This window comes from Scylla paramamosain, chromosome 1 (assembly GCF_035594125.1).
Source record: "Scylla paramamosain isolate STU-SP2022 chromosome 1, ASM3559412v1, whole genome shotgun sequence".
Lineage (NCBI taxonomy): Eukaryota > Metazoa > Arthropoda > Malacostraca > Decapoda > Portunidae > Scylla > Scylla paramamosain.
In genome coordinates, this window is record NC_087151.1 from 12,156,816 (window position 1) to 12,177,524 (window position 20,709).

General features: G+C 42.9%; 1 protein-coding gene across 7 annotated transcripts in view; it reads right to left on the bottom strand.

The window, feature by feature from the left end:
* LOC135100667 (cholesterol transporter ABCA5-like) overlaps positions 1 to 20,709 on the bottom strand; it is a 74,724-nt gene that overhangs the window by 14,389 nt on the left and 39,626 nt on the right. For all 7 annotated transcript variants that reach the window (XM_064003825.1, XM_064003801.1, XM_064003809.1 and 4 more), the window contains 10 exons: positions 13,008 to 13,106; positions 12,590 to 12,758; positions 11,523 to 12,137; positions 8,439 to 8,585; positions 8,025 to 8,228; positions 7,527 to 7,687; positions 6,085 to 6,197; positions 2,025 to 2,119; positions 1,612 to 1,703; positions 1,095 to 1,229 (listed from right to left, as the gene is read on the bottom strand). In XM_064003825.1, coding sequence (XP_063859895.1) covers positions 1,095 to 1,229; positions 1,612 to 1,703; positions 2,025 to 2,119; positions 6,085 to 6,197; positions 7,527 to 7,687; positions 8,025 to 8,228; positions 8,439 to 8,585; positions 11,523 to 12,137; positions 12,590 to 12,758; positions 13,008 to 13,106 — 1,830 coding nt within the window. The remainder of the gene's footprint in view (positions 1 to 1,094; positions 1,230 to 1,611; positions 1,704 to 2,024; positions 2,120 to 6,084; positions 6,198 to 7,526; positions 7,688 to 8,024; positions 8,229 to 8,438; positions 8,586 to 11,522; positions 12,138 to 12,589; positions 12,759 to 13,007; positions 13,107 to 20,709) is intronic.

Sequence of the window (20,709 nt, forward strand, 5' to 3'; positions counted from 1 at the left end):
TTCTAAACCAAAATTCTTGTCCTATCCACTCCTACACTGATGATACTACCCTGCAATTTTCCATATCTTTTCATAGATGTCCAAACCTTCAGGAAGTAAATAGTTCACACAGGAAAGCCACAGAATGCCTGACTTCCGATGTCTCTAAAATTTCTGATTGGGGCAAAGCAAACTTGGTATTGTTCAATGCCTCAAAAACTCAATTCCTCCATCTATCAACTTGACACAACTTTCCTGAAAACTGTCCCCCTCTTCTATACTGAACATCCTCGGTCTGTCCTTTACTTGTAATCTAAACTGGAAACTTCACATCTAATCTCTAGCTAAAACAGCTTCTTTGAAGTTAGACATTCTGAGTCATCTCCAACAGTTTTTCTCACCTCCCCCAGCTGCTAACTCTGTACAAGGGCCTTATCCGTCCATATGTGGAATATGTTTCACATGTATGAGGGTTCTACTCACACTGCTATTTTAGTCAGGGTATAATCAAAAGCTTGTCATCTTATCAACTCTTATCCTCTAAAAGACTGTCTTCAGCCTCTTTCTCATCGCTGCAATATTGTATCTCTTGCTATCTTCTACCTCTATTTTCATACCAATTGCTCTTCTGATCTTGCTAACTGAATGCCTCCCCTTCTCCTGTGACCTTCCTGCACAAGACTTTCTGCTTTCTCTCATCCATGTTCTATCCACCTCTCTAATGCAAGAGTTAACCAGTACTCTCAATCATTTCTCCCTTTCTCTGCCTGCTTCTGTATTTCCTCCTTCCTATGACTTGAACTCATTCAAGAGGGAGATTTCAAGACACTTATCCTTTAATTTTTTATGATTCTCTTGACCTCTCCTTTGGGACTGGCGCCTTAGTGGGATTTTTTTCCCTCTTTTTTTATATTTCCCTGGGCCAGTGACCCTCTTATAAAAAAGTCTTTCATACATGTGGTAATACTGATTATGAGAAATTATGTTTAAATTCTGGCTTTGGAGGTTTATTTCCAGATGTTTGGAATAGAAAAGTCTCTCATGAAGATAGCTCACAGATAGAAGCATAGTAAAGATGAAAATGAAGCATCACCTTATATGAAGATTCAACTCACTTTTCAGCAGAAATGACATGGCTGGGGGAGCTGGCATTGCTGATGGACACTGGTGCTCTGTTGGGCTTCACCTTTACCTCCAATGTGTACCCTCTGCCATACTTATTCTTGAGGTGCTGAATGGGTCCAATGCATCTGTTGACACACACAGTGGTCTTAGTAATGAGGTAGGACAGGAATTTAAGTATCTCAGTTAAATTGTGTGTAAATATGGTAGCATGGAAGGTTAGACAAGAGAAAATTAAGAGGAGAATCAAGATGCATGATGAAAAAGTCTCTAGTAAAACTGGGAGTAAAGGTGATGGATAATTGTGCAAACAGTTACTGGCAAAGATAAAGAAATTGTGCATGATGGATTGCATTTATCAAGTAGAGGTGAGAGAATGAAATAGAGTGGATTGGATGAGGAAGCCAAATGCAGTAATTCTCCCAACTATGGAAAATCATCAAAGATTCATTGCACTGCATAAATATGGCATTATTAGTGAGTTCAGACCAGGAATGCTGTGGTTTCTACCTCATGCTGCCACGAACCAGGATGCCAATGGAAGAACAGAGAGCATCAGCCTCCTCCATGGAATGTGTTGTCAGTATAGCACTGCGCTCATCCTGGGACACAAAGATATGATGAATCAGACACTCTCTTGAAATAGTCATGATATACACATGTTTTACAATTTACTTTCCACTGACAATAAAAAAATGAGGCATATACTTAGATTTTACTCGTACTACCACTAACACAAGTACACGTCACATATATATATTTTTTTTTTTCTTATGTAGGAGGGACACTGACCAAGGGCAATAAAAATCTGATAAAAAAAAATGCCCACTGGAATGCCAGTCCCATAAAAAGGGTCCAAAGCGGTAGTCCAATGCCTTCAGAATAACGAGCAAATTTCCAGGATAATGCCACATCACACTTACTTGGAAAGAAGAGAGGATGGAGTTCCACAAGAAACGCTTGGATTTGGGGTCCATGCCTGTTGAGGGTTCATCAAGCAGCACCACTCGAGGCTGACCTGACATCCAAGGCCCAATGTTAAGTCACAATAATGGAATGCCACAATTTTCATCAAGTAAATTTAGCAGCTTATTATGAAATTAATCATTATCCCTTGTCTGTATGTAACTGTGTGTGTGTGTGTGTGTGTGTGTGTGTGTAATAATAATGATAAACAGTTTACTACTTAGGCAGTTAACAAACTGAAAATGTACAGAGGGGGTGGGGAAATACTTAACATTAATCCTAAAGGTAAGTCTAATCTAGAAGGGACTATTGATTGATGGCCCACACCATGGTGGGAATTGCACTGAGTCTGTACTGGTCCATGCGCGGCACCTTTAGGGGCATCATCTTGTTGTGGTGTCTGGTGACACGGACCAGGCGAGGCACGTCAGGCGGCAGCATGTGTCTGTGATGTGGATGATGCAGTAGTCCCCTTCCAAACTTCTCCAGAGCCTCTCGGTGCCTGGTGGATAGTCTGGACGGACTCAGGGTGGTCAGGGCTTCTTCATAGGTGGTGTAGGCAGGGCCAAGGATAACCCTGCACGCCCTTTACTACACACTCTCTAGCTGTAGCTGTTGAGTGTGTGTGAGGGAGGAGGACCACGCTGGGGAGGCATACGTGAGTTTGGGGAGGATGAAGGTGAGGTACACCCCCCTTAACTTGTCTGTCGGCGTCCCCAGCGACCTGAGTCTGCACAGCATGTACAGCCTGTAGGTAGCTGATCTTACGGTGCTGGCAACATGCTACTTCCAGGTCAGCTGGTTGTCCACCGTGACTCTGAGAAGCTTGGCACATTGGACCACCTGGAGGGGGTGAGGGCCCGCTGTGAGTTGGGGAGGGGGCACTGGTACAGAGGAGGTACAGAAATGCATCACCACAGTGTTGCTGTGGTTGATGGTCATCCTGCTGTCCTCCGTCCACGTCTGCAGTCGCTCCAGAATTGCTTGCAGTGGTGAGTAGTCCAGGTTCTTGGTGGAAACTGGGATGCCCACGGTGCAGTCATCCACATACTTCCAGCAATGGGGGGGAGTCAGTGAGGGCGTCGTTAATGAGGAGGAAGTATAGTGGACCCATCTTGGTCCCCTGGGGGACCCCACATGTCAGCTGTTGGAAATTAGAGACAGAGCCCTGATAGCGAACGGCCTGACGCCTCCCTGTGAGGAAGTCAGCTAGCCACGTTACCAGGTTAGGAGGGAGACCCAGACTTATTGCCTTGCTGATGACAACAGTATGATCAACAAGATCAAAGGCCTTTTTGAAGTCCACAAAAGCAACAGCTAGAGAGGTGTTTCGCTTGTCCAGGTGGCTGTGGATGAATTCAAGGTAATGGGAGGTGGAGGTGGCTTTAATATTTCCAAACTGTCTGATATCCACGGTATTACAAATTTTGGTGTAGGCCCAGTCATACACAAAATCTTCACAAATAAGGCTAGGGATGGGGGTGATAGAGACTGGCCTGAGGTCACCGAGTGACCGTGGACCGGAAGTTTTGGGGATGGGGGGTGACATAAGATGTCTTCCAGTCTGCGGGGCAAGAGTTTTGGGAGAGAGAGAGAGGCGTTTATTATGGAGCATAGCGGTGTTGCTAGCTCTACAGCAAACTCCTTGTAAATTTTCATAGGAAGGTCAGTGGGTGTGGTGGATCTTGGTTTGAATTTGAGTATTCTCTTAAAAACATCCACTGCCTGGACAATGGGGGGAGGGGAGGGAGCGGGAAGATAGGCAGGAAGCGGAGTGGTGTAGAGGGGAGGAGAGGTTTGACAGATAGCAGCAAAGTGATCGTTCATCTCCTGAGCCACAAGATTAGCAGGAAGGTGTGAGGTGCAAGGAAGAGATGAAGTGTGCTTTTGTAGGCCACACAAAGCTTTGATCTTAGCGTACCACTGTCTGTTGTTGGCCAGCTTGAGGTGGTGTATCTTGTCTGGGTAATAGCTTGCCTTGGCATCCTTAATCTCCCTGATCACTCTGTTTCTTAGTTTCCTGTATTGGACCGGGCAGGAGTGAAATGCCCAGGTCCACTGACGCATGAGTCTTTTAATGAGGGGCATCATCCAGGGGGCATCAGACAGGTGTGCTGTGACGCTCTTGGCTGGGAAGTAGTGGTGGAAGGCTTCTGTGGTGGTGGCGACGTAATTTTGCCATTTTAAGTGGACGTCCTCCACATCCAGCACCTCAGTCCATGGGTGTTGTGTCACCCACTGCCCAAACTCCCTCATGGCTGAGTCAGACATGGGGTGGTGGGTCCTGGTGACAGCTGACCGGGGGATTGAGGTGGCAGGTGTGGGTGTCCACAGTATGGAGAGGTGGGTGCTCCATTCCATGGGAGGTAGTGGCTTGGGGGACGAGTACAGCTAGCCCAGGTCTGTGAATATAAGGTCAAGGATAGCTTGCTGGTGGGTGGGGAAGTCCACGACCTGGGTGAGGTGTAGCTGGTGTAGGATATCATTGATATCTAATCTGTTAAAGTCCCCACAGATGACCAGCTTGGTGGCAGGATACCCCACCCTCAGGGCATCAGCAGTGTCAATGATGTGAGCGGTGAGTAACTGTGCTGTGGCGGCTCATGGGGTGTGGTACATGACGCACACGATGATGGAGGCTGTGTTGCTGGGATGGCAGGGGGGTGTAACTCTCACCCACAGGGCCTCCACACTGGCAGGAATATCGACAGGGAGGTGTGAGGGGCTGAGGGCAGAGCAGCAGAAAACGGCCACTCCCCCCCCCTCCCTTGCGTCCTGACCTGAGGTGATGGTAGAGCTGGTAGTCCTGCATCATGCACACCTCAGGAACAATCTGCCACGCCTCAGTAACCGCCACAATGTCCGCACCAGTAGAACTCACCGTCACAATCAACTCGTCCATCTTGTTGGCTAGAGATGTCGCATTAAATAAGAGGAGGGAGGGAAGACTATACCACACACGCGGCACTTCAGTGTTTGTACTCCTTCTTCTCCACCCTGCGGTCTTCTCTGGTACTGGAGCTCACTACTTTTACTACACTTTTACCTCCTCTCGATCTGCGGTTCCGAAATAGTTTTAAGGTCTTAAGGCACTGTATCACGTTGGGCGGCGGGTAACCGGATCCTCGCCCATGACGCAGGAGGTAGTTGCGTTCGTATGTTTGCACTGAAGCACTCATTATTCTTTATGTGTCGACGTGTACTCGCTAAATGTGTTCACAAGTACAACAATCCCACCAGGACGAGCCTAAAACTAAAAGCTAAAAGTTGAAAACAGAAAAAAACTGAGGTCACTATCACTATGGGGTGGAGAAGACCAACATGCTGGGTGAAGCTGCTTGAGAGCACCTAAGGTCACACGTCCTTCCCGTGTGAGGTCAAGACGGTGTGTGTGTGTGTGTGTGTGTGTGTGTGTGTGTGTGTGTGTGTGTGTGTGTGTGTGTGTGTGTGTGTGTGTGTGTGTGTGGTGCTTTGTCTGGGCCACCCAGTGTGGGATTAATGGCTTGGTATATATAGAGAGATAGATGGTTATCATTATTGTATACCATTATGCAGTTAAGTAATAATTATATGATAAATACCATAATTTTCATTGCCAGTTATACTTAGTAATATATCAGAAGTTGTTGTATCATGTATCAATATCATAATGAGTCTATAAGCATTCTTGTTATCCTCGTTGACAAGGGAGAGCTAAGTATTTTTTACCACGCGTGTTCCAATTCATTCTTATCCTTGCTTTCTCATTCATGCTCATAGTTTTATCAATATTTAACATTTCATATTCAGAACAACTAGATTTTAATATATTACTGTCCTTACATCCCCACATTTTAGTATATTGCTGTTCTTACATCCCCACATGTTGACACCCTGATCATTATTTAAAGCACATCCTGACAATTTTTTAAAGCATAAGTTATCAGAATGCATCCCACATCCTTGTAATCTTGAACATTTTTTAATCCCCACAAGGCACCCTGCTTCAGCTTCATCATGTCCTTCAGTTAAATTTACCCAGCATGCTGAGAATGTAGCTCAGTTTCCTCTTGGTGCCTCCAGAACAGTCTTTGCTCTTCTTGTCCTTGTGTTCCTCTATCTCAAGACCTTTTACATACATGTCCACCAGCCTGGTAAAAAGAATGATGTTAACAAAATAACTTCACCGTTCATCTACATTCTGGTTAAAATTTAGTAATAGGTACTTTGGTGTAACTTATGAATCCACAGTTCATACACTTTATTACTCTTGTAACTTATGAATTCAAAGTTCATACGCTTTATTTCTCTAAGTGCGTGATATGGTATAAATGAAAGAATACTGAATACATTATCTCAGGGAATATTTGCTATGCATATCTCCAGTAAATAGCCAGTAAATTTCCCAATAGATGAAAGGAATAAAGGGGTTAGAACACTGATTAAGCATTAATAATATAGATGTATCACAGTTATGAAGGAATACCTATACAAAGTATAAAGCAGCATGGATAGTTATAGTTAACAAGTTCAAGAGAGCAACATCCATATGGCAGAAGCAACACATCAGCCTTGTTTATAGATGAAGCATGTTTAAGGATGGAGCTCCTTCTATAAACATCTGATAAGCCCACTATCAACAAATAGAGGAAGTCTTTGTTCAGAACTAACAGCTGGGATGAAAGAAACTGTTAGAAATTATAAAAATGTCCAGCTTCCATTTGAGACCTTTTGTACAAGATCAATACTAAAGACAGAGGTTACTCATGCTCTCAGGCAAGAGGAGAGTCAAATACAAAGTTTTACACATGCTGCTGGTTGATGGAGAGACTGAATTTGTACTTTGAAGTATTTAAAATATTAGATTCTCCCGGTCCCAGTGAGAAATAAAAGAAAGATCAGAAATTAAGTGCTCTGCAGCATCACTTCTATATGACTGTTAAGAAGGTTGCCAAACAATACTCAGAAAACCAGTTCTCAGCAGAGAAACAAAAAGATATCTAAGTTTTAGCAAACTCATGAATAATAAAAAATAAAAAAAAATACATGAATGGGGCAGCAGTTGAGGGCACATGCTGTAAAAATTAGTTAACTTTGAGCTGGAAGTAGGAGTGACAAGATAGGAGAGATACAGAAAAATTCCAGCACTGATTGATTAGTAGCAGAATGGCAACTATTTACAACTACACTACTGCTTCAGATCACTCACAAAGGAAATGAGTAAGAGAAAAGGAAGTTTGAAAGTTAAAGACTTGTGCAACTTCTATCAAAGGCTCTCAAGATGTCTAGAATGCTTACAACAAAAAGTTTTATCCCAGTATGACCAAGGTTCTGTGTATTAAGAAAGCAAGAACAATACCAGAAGATTATCCTCTGTGAAATTCAAACAAGTAATCAGAGAGAAGACTGGAATGAAAGATGCTTGAGAATCATCCTAATGATAAAAGTTCCAGAAGTTTGTGAATGGCATTATTCCATACAATTTAACTTGGTCTCTCCTGATGCCACGTATCTCAGCATAGCCAGCAATATGTTCAGCTACTGTGATGTTTTGCCAGAGAGCATCATGCTGGGGACAGTATCCCATCACCTCAAATACAGAGGATAAGCTTGACTGAATGTTCTCTCCACATATCTGTACCTGGAGTTGAATAAGTCTCATCAGCAATGAAAACAATCATTAAGTAAATTTCACTAGCTATGTACAAGCAAAGATAAGCAAAATTTAATAGCTATGTAAAACAAAAAAAAATATGATGCAGTATTTCTAGTAAAATATGGAAGTGATTTCTGTTTCCTCAGCTCTACAAGTTGATTACTTACACATAACTAATGAGTTGTTAAGTCAAAAACTAAAATAGAATTTGAAGCTCTTGTTTTTGTTTTTATGAGATAGTAATGCACAGATGTACTAAAAGAACAAATAAATAAATCAGTAAATAAAACCAATCTAGCAGCCATGGACCACCCTCACTCACTTTTCCCCAGGAGGCGCTCTCTTCTGCTGTCATTATACTGAGTGTTGTTGTTTTGCCAGCACCATTTGGCCCCAGCAAACCAAACACCTGACTCTGCTTGACCTCAAATGACACATTCTTCACTGCACAGAACTGTTCACTTTCCTTGTTTCTTTTACAAGGATTGCTTTTTCCTGTGTCTTTCTTGTATGTTTTGCCAAGGTCCTGAAAAATGCATCACTCAACTTCAAGAGAGACATGAGGAAAGTACCCACCTATAAAAATACTCTTTTTAATCTTATTATCTCCAATATTTATTATATTAAAAAGAAAATAAATGTTATAGATCCAAGAATTAAACTATACTTCAGATGGCAAAGCAACCAAGTATTGGCCAATTCCTTTTTTCCAATCAAAATCTGGCTAGTTACTTACATAAATAAGGACTGGGGAAGTAGAGGATGTATCCTGAAGGGCAGCAGCTACATTTTCCCTCTCCTGTTTCACATCATCATCCTCACCTTCTGATACTCCCACACCATTCTCTTGCAATTGGTCTAAATTATAGGTTTTTCTTGGGCTCTGTTAAATTACAGAAAAACTTATCAAGAATGTACAGATAACATTGAAGCAATAGTTGATATGAGGTTCATTAGTAGTGGACCAATCTTATTCAGGTACAGATATTTACCTAATAATTCATTATCAAAACTCTCTACAGATTATGAACTTATTCTTAATGGGAAGATTCTTAAGAATCTGCTAACTCAGTCTTCATTTTTTTTTTATGTAGGAGGGACACCAGCCAAAGGTAACAGAAATCCAATGAAAAAAAAAAAAAGTCCACTGAAATGCCAGTCCCCAAACAGTGTCCGAAGTGGTAGTCAAAAATTGAAGGCTGAGTGTCTTGAAACCTCTCTCTTGAAGAAATTCAAGTCACAGGAAGGTGAAAATACAGAAAAAGGCAAGGAGTTCCAGAGTTTACCAGAGAAAGGGATGAAAGATTGACAATACTGGTTAACTCTTGCATTAGAGAGGTGGACAGAATAGGGGTAAGAGAAAGAAGAAAATCTTGTGTAGTGAGGCCACAGGAGGAGGGGCGGCATGCAGTTAGCAAGATCAGAAGAACAGTTAGCATGAAAATAGTGGTAGAAGATAGCTAGAGATGCAACACTGCAGCGATGAGAAAGAGGCTGAAGACAGTCAGTTAGAAGAGAGGAGTTGGAGATGAAAAGCTTTTGATTCCACCCTGTCTAAAAGAGCAGTATGAGTGGAACTCCCAAGACATGGACAGATCAAGCACTTGTACAGAGTTAGCAGCTGGGGGAGGGGGGGATGAGAAAAACGTGACGTCTCAGAACACTGAACTTCACAGAAGCTGTTTTAGCTAGAGATGAGATGTGAAGTTTCCAGTTTAGACTATAAGAAAAGGACAGACCAAAGATATTCAGTGTAGAAGAGAAAGGTGAGAAAAATCTGGCGTTTCAGAACACCGAACTTCACAGAAGCTGTTTTAGCTAGAGATGAGATGTGAAGTTTCCAGTTTAGATTATAAGAAAAGGACGGACCAAGGATGTTCAGTGTAGAAGAGAGGGCCAGTTGAGTGCCACTGAAGAGGGAATAGTTGTATGGAAGGTTGTGTCAAGTTGACAGATGGAGGAATTGAGCTTTTGAGGCAATGAACAATACCAAGTTTGCTCTGCCCCAATCAGAAATTTTAGAGAGATCAGAATTCCTGAAGGGTTGGATGTCCATGAAAAGATGTGGAAAAATGCAGGGTGCAGCGTAGGAGTGGATAGGACAAGAAGTTTGGTTTAGAAGATCATTGATGAATAATAAGAAGAGAGTGGGTGACAGGACAGAATCCTGAGGAACACCACTGTTTATAGATTTAGGAGAAGGATAGTGACTATCCACCACAGCAGCAATAGAATGGTCAGAAAGGAAACTTGAGATAAAGTTACAGAGAGAAGTATAGAAGCTGTAGGAGGGTAGTTTGGAAGTGAAAGCTTTGTGCCAGACTTTATCAAAAGTTTTTGATATGTCTATGGCAATAGCAAAAGTTTCACCAAAATCTCTAAAAAAGGATGACCAAGACTCAGTAAGGAAAGCCAGAAGATCACCAGTAGAGCGGCCTTGATGGAACCCATACTGGTGATCAGATAGAAGGTTGTGAAGTGATAGATGTTTAAGAATCTTCCTGTTGAGAATAGATTCAAAATATTAGATAGGCAGGAAATTAAAGCAATAGGATGGTAGTTTGAGGGATTAGAATGGTCACTCTTTTTAGGAACTGGCTGAATGTAGGCAAATTTCCAGCAAGAAGGAAAGGTAGATGTTGACAGACAGAGTTGAAAGAGTTTGACTAGGCAAGGTGCAAGCACAGAGGCACAGTTTCAGAGAATAATGGAGGGACCCCATCAGGTCCATAAACCTTCTGAGGGTTTAGGCCAGCAAGGGCATAGAAAACATCATTGCGATGAATTTTCATGGGTAGCATGAAGTAGTCAGAGGGTGGAGGAGAGGGAGAAACAAGCCCTAAATTGTCCAAGGTAGAGTTTTTAGCAAAGGTTTGAGCAAAGAGTTCAGCTTTAGAGATAGATGTGAAAGCAGTGGTGCCATCTGGATAAAATAAAGGAGGGAAAGAAGAAAAAGCAAAGTTATTGGAGATATTTTTTGGCTAGATGCCCGAAGTCACGAGGGGAGTTAGATTTTGAAAGATTTTGAAACTTTCTATTAATGAAGGAGTTTTTGGCTAGTTGGAGAAAAAACTTGGCATGGTTAGGGGCAGAAATATAAAGGGCATGAGATTCTGGTGATGGAAGGCTCAAGTACCTTTTGTGGGCCACTTCTCTATCATGTATAGCATGAGAACAGGCTGTGTTAAACCAGGTTTGGAAGGTTTAGGTCGAGAAAAAGAGTGAGGAGTGTACACCTCCATGCCAGACACTATCACCTCTGTTATGTGCTCAGCACACAGAGACAGGTCTCTGACATGGAAGCAGTAGTCATTTCAAGGAAAATCAGCAAAATACCTCCTCAAGTCCCCCTAACTGGCAGAGGCAAAACACCAGAGGCACCTACACTTCGGGGGATCCTTCATGAATCTACAAAGGTAATCTTTCAGGGGGGTTTTGAGGATTCAGCAAGATTGTGAAAGTTTTATAACAGTGTCTAGTTTCTAAATGACCAAACTTTGGGTGCTATAATTTACTCCATTTCAAGTTCCCTTACATAAGTAGATATGTTGATTAGATATATACATATATGAAGGAGTCCAAGAACATGTAAATAGAATGTGATGGCATCCTGCAGACTTCTTTCACTAAACAGACATTCATGGTTTTCATTAACACTAACTTGCTGTAGAAGCTGGACAATTAAAACTTTCCCTCCTGGTAATGAATTACTGTTGTAACAATAAACTTTTCTGAGTAAGCATTTGCTGGATGCCATCAAACACCATTAATGTTCTTAGCCTCCTATCCAGATAACACACACAGAGGGGAATGTACTCACTTTCATCCATAAAGCTGACTGCCAGCTGCCCCCAAGCTTGATAGAGTCTGCCACCCGCAGCATTAAGTACCATGTAGGAATACTTACAACCGTCACCACAAACAGGACAATAATTTCTGTTGTCATGTAGTCACTAGCAGAGAGATTGTCACAGGTGTTAAATATTGAGCATTCTAAGTATACTTTGTTGATGTAGTACATCAAACCAAATGGTATGTAAGGAGGAAAGATTATAGTTAAAATAATGTGTAAGATTTGTGCTGGATTTACATCACTGCCTTCAACAAGCATGTCAACAAGTGCCACTATTGTGTAGGTTATGAAACCCAATGTTGTGACAAGATTTGGATAAAACTGGCGGGCAGTTTCCGACTTGTCAAACATGTAGCTCATGACAGCTGAAAAAAGAATAGCAGCTGGCATGTAAAGAAAGTAGAGGAGGGCAAGAGCACCAAATGCTTGGGGAATAATAAGTGACTTGACCCCAAATGCAGCAACAATTATTAGGAGGCCAATGTAGGACACCATGTAGAGGCCTATCATCATTATGAGGTAAGATGAGAAGTAGATGTGGAATCCAACTCCATTCAGCCTAAGCATGTATCTTGCCTTGATCTGAAACACAAGTGAATGGAGGCATTAAAAGTCACCATAATATAATACACCAACAGCTGAGAAGGAACAAACAATTATATGGATAAATTTATCTTCAGCAAATACCACTAAGATCCAGAAAGAGTAAATCATGTGGCTTCATCAGTCATAATTGTTCTATTATGTCATCCTCATCCTCATATGCTAACCAAGATGATGATGATAAAAGTGACACCAGTCTGAAATTTGCATCTATTAAATAAGACTGATACCTTTATCCACACCCACATAGTCTTCAAACTGTCCCATTATTGATTTCAATAACAGAAGTACATTTCCCATTTCCTACCATCTTAACTAACCCAATTTTACTGGCAGCCTATAATTCCTGCTTACAGCGTTCACTTTATCCTTTGTAATCTATTTACTCAAATCTACATTGCTCATATCCTTTTGAAAGATCTCCTTCATACCTCCCTGTCATGGACAAGGTCCATGGTCAGCCCAGCAGGAATGATGGTGAAAGCAAAGCCAATCATCATAGGGGAGACGAAGGTTGATGCATCAAACGCTATGCTATCCTTAGTGATGGGCAAAGGGTTGGAGAATACACTGATTGTGTCAGTAGTATCCAGGATGGAACTGAAAAAAATAAATAAATAAAATAAATAAATAAATAAATAAATAAAATAAATAAATAAATGAATAAATAAATAAATAGATAAATAAAGTTATCTATACATATTCTTTTATAATAATAACCATCAAATAAACAGTAGTGTGGTCTGATAAAAAAAAAAAAAAATCAGTGACTGAAAAAGTACATACCTGTCTATATTAAGATGAACAGCCACTCTGATTCATAGCATGAATCAAGTACATTGAGCTTACCTCATAATTCCATTGTTGAGGAGGTTCACCAGTATCGGAATGGAATGCATGTAGGAGTCATTGAAACGCACCCTCACTTCTGCTTTGTCCTCTATATTACTGAGAAAAGAATAACCAAGTCTTATGCCTTGTGCTTGAATTCATGTCTCATTACACTCCCTGCATGATATTACTTTTTTATGTTCGTTAGGGAGCACACACACACACACACACACACACACACACACACACACACACACACACACACACACACAAGAAAAAAAAAAAAAAAAAAAAAAAAAAAAAAAAACTCATAATTCTCTTCCTTGAAAGAAATACAAGAATCAGTAGGGATGGCTATTTTAAGTTTTAAGGTAAATTTGAAACTCATCTCTTGAATCAGTTTTTAAGGTAAATTTGAAACTTGTCTCTTGAATTAGTTCAAGTCAAGGAAAGAAGAATAGAGAAACAGGAACAGAATTCCAAAGTTTACCAGTGAAAGGGATAAAGGTGTGAAGATATTGGTTGACTTGCATGAGGGAGACAAACAGAATAGAGATGCAAGGAAGTATAAAGTCTTTTATGCAGAAAGATAGCAAGAGGAGAGGGAAGGCATGTGTGTCTTGACCTCACACGGGAAGGATGTGTGACCTTAGGTGCTCTCGAGCAGCCTTGGCCAGCATGTTGGCCTTCCCCGCCCCTAGTGATAGTGACCTCAATTTTTTCTGTTTTCAACTTTTAGTTTTTTGTTTTAGGCTCGCCCTGATGGGATTGTTGTACTTGTGAACACATTTAGCAAGTGATTGTCGACACATAAAGAATAATGTGTGCTTCAGTGCAAACGTACGAACGCAACTACCTCCTGCGTTGTAGGCGAGGATCCGGTTATCTGTTGCCCAATGTGATACAGTGCCTTAAGACCTTGAAACTATTTCAGAAGCGCAGATCAAGAGGAGGTAAAAGTGTGGTGCGTCCCATCAAGGTAGTGAGCTCCAGTGCCAGAGAAGACTGCAGGGCGGAGAAGAGGGAATACAAACACTTTGAAGTGCCATGTGTGTGGTATAGTCTTCCCTCCCTCCTCTTATTTAATGCAACGTCTTGGGCCAACAAGATGGACGAGTTGATTGTGACGGTGAGTTCTACAAGGTGCGGACATTGTGGCGGTTACTGAGGCGTGGCAGATTGTTCCTGAGGTGTGCAGGATGCAGGTTTACCAGCTCTACCATCACCTCAGGACAGGATGCAGGGGGGTGGGGGGGGAGTGCCTGTTTTCTGCCGTTCTGCCCTCAGCCCCTCACACCTCCCTGTCGATATTCCTGCTGGAGTGGAGGCCCTGTGGGTGAGAGTTACACCCCTCTGCCATCCCAGCAACACAGCCTCCATCATCGTGTGCGTCGTGTACCACCCCCCATCAGCCGCCACAGCACAGTTAATCACCGCTCAAATCATTGACACTGCTGATGCCCTGAGGGTGAGGTATCCTGCTGCCAAGCTGGTCATCTGTGGGGACTTTAACAGATTAGATATCAGTGATATCCTACACCAGCTACACCTCACCCAGGTCGTGGACTTCTCCACCCACCAGCAAGCCATCCTCGACCTTATACTGACAGACCTGGGCCAGCAGTACTTGCCCCCCAAGCTGCTGCCTCCCATGGGATGGAGCACCCACCTCTCCATACTGTGGACACCCACACCCACCACCCTGGTCAGCTGTTACCAGGACCCACCACCCCATGCCTGACTCAGCCATGAGGGAGTTTGGGCAATGGGTGACACAACACCCATGGACTGAGGTGCTGGATGTGGATGTAGTCCACTTAAAATGGCAAAATTACGTCGCCACCACCACAGAAACCTTCCACCGCTACTTCCCAGACAAGAGCGTCACAGTGCACCCGTCTGATGCCCCCTGGATGATGCCCCACATTAAAAGACTCATGCGTCAGTGGACCTGGGCGTTCCACTCCTGCCCAGTCCTATACAGGAAACTAAGAAACAGAGTGATCAGGGAGATTAAGGCTGCCAAGGCAAGCTATTACCCAGACAAGATACACCACCTCAAGGTGGACAACAACAGACAGTGCTATGCTAAGATCAAAGCTTTGTGTGGCCTACAAAAGCACACTTCATCTCTTCCTTGCACCTCACACCTTCCTGCTAATCTCGCGGCTCAGGAGATGAACGATCACTTTGCCACTATCTGTCAAACCTTTCCTCCCCTCCACACCACTCCACTTCCTGCCTATCTTCACACTCCCTCCCCTCCCCCCTTGTCCAGGTGGTGGATGTTTTTAAGAGAATACTCAAATTCAAACCAAGATCCACCACACCCACTGACCTTCCTATAAAAATTTACAAAGAATTTGCAATAGAGCTAGCAACACTGCTATGCTCCATAATAAACACCTCTCTCTCCCCAAGACTCTTGCCCCACGGACTGGAAGGCATCTTACGTTACCCCCATCCCCAAAACTTCCTGTCCACGGTCACTCGGTGACCTCAGGCCAGTCTCTATCACCCCCATCCCTAGCCTTATTTGTGAAGATTTTGTGTATGACAGGGCCTACACCAAAATTTGTAATACCATGGATGTCAGACAGTTTGGAAATATTAAAGCCACCTCCACCTCCCATTACCTGACCAGCTTTCTTGAATTCATCCACAGCCACCTGGACAAGCGATTTTGATTGATTTTGTGGATTTCAAAAAAGCCTTTGATCTTGTTGATCACACTGTTGTCATCAGCAAGGCAATAAGTCTGGGTCTCCCTCCTAACCTGGAAGCACGGCTACTCGACTTCCTCACAGGGAGGGCTCTGTCTCTAATTTCCAACAGCTGACATGTGGGGTCCCCCAGGGGACAAAGATGGGTCCACTATGCTTTCTCCTCCTCATTAACAACACCCTCACTGACACCCCCCATCGCTGGAAGTATGTGGGCGACTGCACCGTGGGCATCCCAGTTTCCAACAAAAACCCGGACTACTCGCCACTGCAAGCAATTCTGGAGCGACTGCAGACGTGGACGGAGGAGAGCAGGATGACCATCAACCACAGCAAAACTGTGGTGATGCATTTCTGTACCTCCTCTGTACCAGTGCCCCCTCCCCAACTCACAGCGGGCCCTCACCCCTCCAGGTGATCCGATGTGCCAAGCTTCTCGGAGTCACGGTGGACAACCAGCTGGCCTGGAAGCAGCATGTCGCCAGCACCATAAGATCCGCTACCTACAGGGTGCACATGCTGTGCAGACTCAGGTCGCTGGGGACGCCGACAGACGAGTTAAGGGGGGTGTACCTCACCTTCATCCTCCCCAAACTCATGTATGCCTCCCCAGCGTGGTCCTCCTCCCTCACACACACTCAACAGCTCCAGCTGGAGAGTGTGCAGAAAAGGGTGTGCAGGGTCATCCTTGGCCCTGCCTACACCACCTATGATGAAGCCCTGACCACCCTGAGTCTGTCCAGACTATCCACCAGGCACTGAGAGGCTCTGGAGAAGTTTGGAAGGGGACTACTGCATCACCCACATCTCAGACATATGCTGCCGCCTGACGCGCCTCACCCAGTCTGAGCCACCAGACACCACAACAAGATAACACCCCTAAAGGCGCCGCGCACAGACCAGTACAGACTCAGCATGATTCTCACCATGGTGCGAGCCATCAATCAATAGTATTTCCCTTCTAGATTAGACTTACCTTTAGGATTAATGTTAAGTATTTCCCCACCTCCTCTGTACATTTTCAATTTGTTAACTGCCTGAATAATAAACCATTTATCACTATTATTATTATTATTAGAAGACCAGTAACCATGGAAATATTGAAAGAAGATAATTACAGATGCAGCATTATGACACTGAGTGATATTTAATACAGTCTGTTAGAGCGGGAGTTGATGAGATGAAAAACTTTTTACATCACCCTATTTAGGAATCCTGTATGAAGTATCTATACATGGATAGCCCTGTATACACTTAGTGGATAGAAAAGGGAAAAGTAGTGGGAGAGGTAGCAGAGAAAACCCAACTTCCCAACTTTCTATCGCTCCAATCCCTCCTCAGGATCCCCCAAAGCGAAGATGCCTCTGGCATTTTGCCTCTGCTAGTTTGAAGGACCTGAGGAGGTATTTTGCTGATTTTCTTTGGAATGACTACTGCTTCTGTGTCAGAGACCCATCTTTGTGTGCTGAGTGCATAACAGAGGTGATAGTGTCTGGCATGGAGGCGTACATTCCTCACTCTTTTTCTCGACCTAAACCTTCTAAACAGTTTGTTCTCGTGTTATACATGATAGAGAGGTGGCCCACAAAAGGTACTTAAGCCTTCCATCACCAGAATCTCATGCACTTTATATTTCTGCCCGGAACCATGCAAAGTCTGTTCTCCAACTAGCCAAAAACTCCTTCATTAACAGAACGTGTCAAAACCTTTCAAGATCTAACTCCTCTTGTGACTTCTGGCATCTAGCCAAAAATATCTCCAATAACTTTGCTTCTTCTTCTTTCCCTCCTTTATTTCAACCAGATGGCACCATTGCTATCACATCTATTTCTAAAGCTGAACTCTTCGCTCAAACCTTTGCTAAAAACTCTACCTTGGATGATTCTGGGCTTGTTCCTCCCTCTTCTCCACCCTCTGACTACTTCATGCTACCTATTAAAATTCTTTGCAATGATGTTTTCCATGCCCTTGCTGGCCTAAACCCTCAGAAGGTTTATGGACCTGAAGGGGTCCCTCCTATTTTTCTCCGAAACTGTGCCTCTGTGCTTGCACCTTGCCTAGTCAAACTCTTTCAGCTTTGTCTGTCAACATCTACCTTTCCTTCTTGCTGGAAGTTTGCCTACATTCAGCCTGTTCCTAAAAAGGGTGATCATTCTAATCCCTCAAACTACTGTCCTATTGCTTTAATTTCCTGCTTATCTAAAGTTTTTTAATCTATCCTCGACAGGAAGATTCTTAAACATCTATCACTTCACAACCTTCTATCTGATCACCAGTATGGGTTCTATCAAGGCCACTCTACTGGTGATCTTCTGGCTTTCCTTATTGAGTCTTGGTCATCCTCTTTTACAGATTTTGGTGAAACTTTTGCTGTTGCCTTGGACATATCAAAAGCTTTTGATAAAGTCTGGCACAAAGATTTGATTTCCAAACTACCCTCCTACAGCTTCTATCCTTCTCTCTGTAACTTCATCTCAAGTTTTCTTTCTGACTGTTCTATTGCTGCTGTGGTAGATGGTCACTGTTCTTCTCCTAAATCTATTAACAGTGGTGTTCCTCAGGGTTCTGTCCTGTCACCCACTCTCTTCTTATTATTCATTAATGAACTTCTAAACCAAACTTCTTGTCCTATCCACTCCTACACTGATGATACCACCCTGCACTTTTCCACATCTTTTCATAGACGTCCAACCCTTCAGGAGGTAAACATTTCACACAGGGAAGCCACAGAACACTTGACTTCTGATCTTTCTAAAATTTTTATTGGGGCAGAGCAAACTTGGTAATGTTCAATGCCTCAAAAACTCAATTCCTCCATCTATCAACTCAACACAGCCTTCCAGACAACCATCCCCTCTTCTTCAATGACACTCAACTGTCCCCCTCTTCTACACTGAACATCCTCGGTCTGTCCTTACTTATAATCTGAACTGGAAACTTGACATCTCATCTCTAGCTAAAACAGCTTCTATGAAGTTAGACGTTCTGAGACATCTCCACCAGTTTTTCTCACCACCCCCAGCTGCTAACTCTGTACAAGTGCCTTATCCGTCCATGTATGGAGTATGCTTCATATGTCTGTGGGGGTTCCACTCATACTGCTCTTCTAGACAGGGTGGAATCAAAAGCTTTTTGTCTCATCAACTCCTCTCTAACTGACTGTCTTCAGCCTCTCTCTCACCACCACAATGTTGCATCTCTAGCTGTCTTCTACCGCTATTTTTGATGCTAACTGCTCTTCTGATCTTGCTAACTGCATGCCTCCCCTCCTCCCGCGGCCTCACTGCACAAGACTTTCTTCTTTCTCTCACCCCTATTCTGTCCACCTCTCTAATGCAAGAGTTGACCAGTATTCTCAATCATTCATCCCTTTCTCTGGTAAACTCTGGAACTCCCTGACTGCTTCTGTATTTTCACCTTCCTATGACTTGAATTCCTTCAAGAGGGAGGTTTCAAGACACTTATTCATCAATTTTTGACTAATGCTTTGACCCTTTTATGGAACTGGCATTTCAGTGGGCATATATTTTTTTATTGGATCTTTGATGCCCTTGGCCAGTGTCCCTCCTACATAAAAAAAGAGAAAACTTCATAAAAGGTGTTTTAACAAGAAAAAAGGTGAAATTTTTAGTTGAGATTTTAATTGGACAGTCCCAATATGTTTAGTGTACAGGCAGAAGATAGTCTAGTATCACTGAAGATGAAAGGACAGTTGTTCGAAAGTTGCCTTGTAGATTGGTGGAGGAATTGAGTTTTTAAAGTACTGAACAACACAAAATTTGTCCTGTCCCATTCTTCAGATATTTTAGAAAGATCTAAAGTTAGCCATACTGTAAATGTTAGTTTGTAAGACTACTGACAATATGATTGCAAATGTGTATTGCAAAAAAAAACCTAGTCATGAATCACCCTCACTAATTAGATAATCCCTGTAATGATACACACATTCAAAAGAAGCAATTACTGAGTAGGTTTGTGAAGGCAAGACTGTGGGATGAACCATTTCCAATAAGTGGCAATTTTGGGGGATTTTTCTTCTTGTTTTTATATTCCTCTAGGTCAGCTTTGAGATACAGGCAAAATTTCGGTATTTTCATGAAATATGGTGAATTGAGATGTTTGCACCAAAAAATCCACGAACACTTTGGCAATCATGAAACAGATATAATGTCTATGCTCAGTATAACTAGCCCTCCGTGACATTTAAATGAAACCACGTGGTAGCTGGTGATTTAAAGGACCTTTCTGATGCAAGGAAAGTTTGTGTAAATTCATAGATTTTTCTATTTTTTCTTTTTTACTATTTCTTCTAAATTTTGTATCTGACAAAGTATGGCATCTTCTCTAATGGCTAGGGAGGGAGAAAGGAGTCAATGAGCGGCTGAAGCCAGTCACCATTGTCTCTCAAGACTACAAAGGAAGTGGGTACGTGACACTGCTCCACGACACACCTCCCTTTTCTTCCAAAGTACACCATTGTTTTTACTCACTGTCATCCCAAGAGTGTCTGTGCTTCGTAAGAAGAAAAAAGAATCTATGCTGAAGGCAAGATTATGCCAGAAACAAAAAAAGATGGAGTGGAGGTGCTGGCCACAGCCAGCAGCACCACCGCTAATGCCACCACCTCCACCACGCCACCACCCATTAATAGTGCAAAGAAAAGAAAGAGATTATCTCCAGGCTCACCTACACCTAAGAAAACACCAAATGAGAACTTAGTGATAAAGACTGCAACAATGGTGATGGCCCTTACAGAAAAGAATATGTGATCGAAAAGTGGGATTGCACAAACCATGTAGCAAAAAGACTTGACAGTCGCATCTGGCAGCACTGCCCCAAGCACCTCATTGCAACAAAGCGTAAGCTTGATTTTGCTATCGCTGTTGCGGCTATGGAATACAACAGTGGCTACATTTCAAGCAATCTCTATGGATGCTTAGACCTGCCTTATGCAACCCTTCTTGATAATGTTCTGAAGAAGGACAAGAGGATGGACA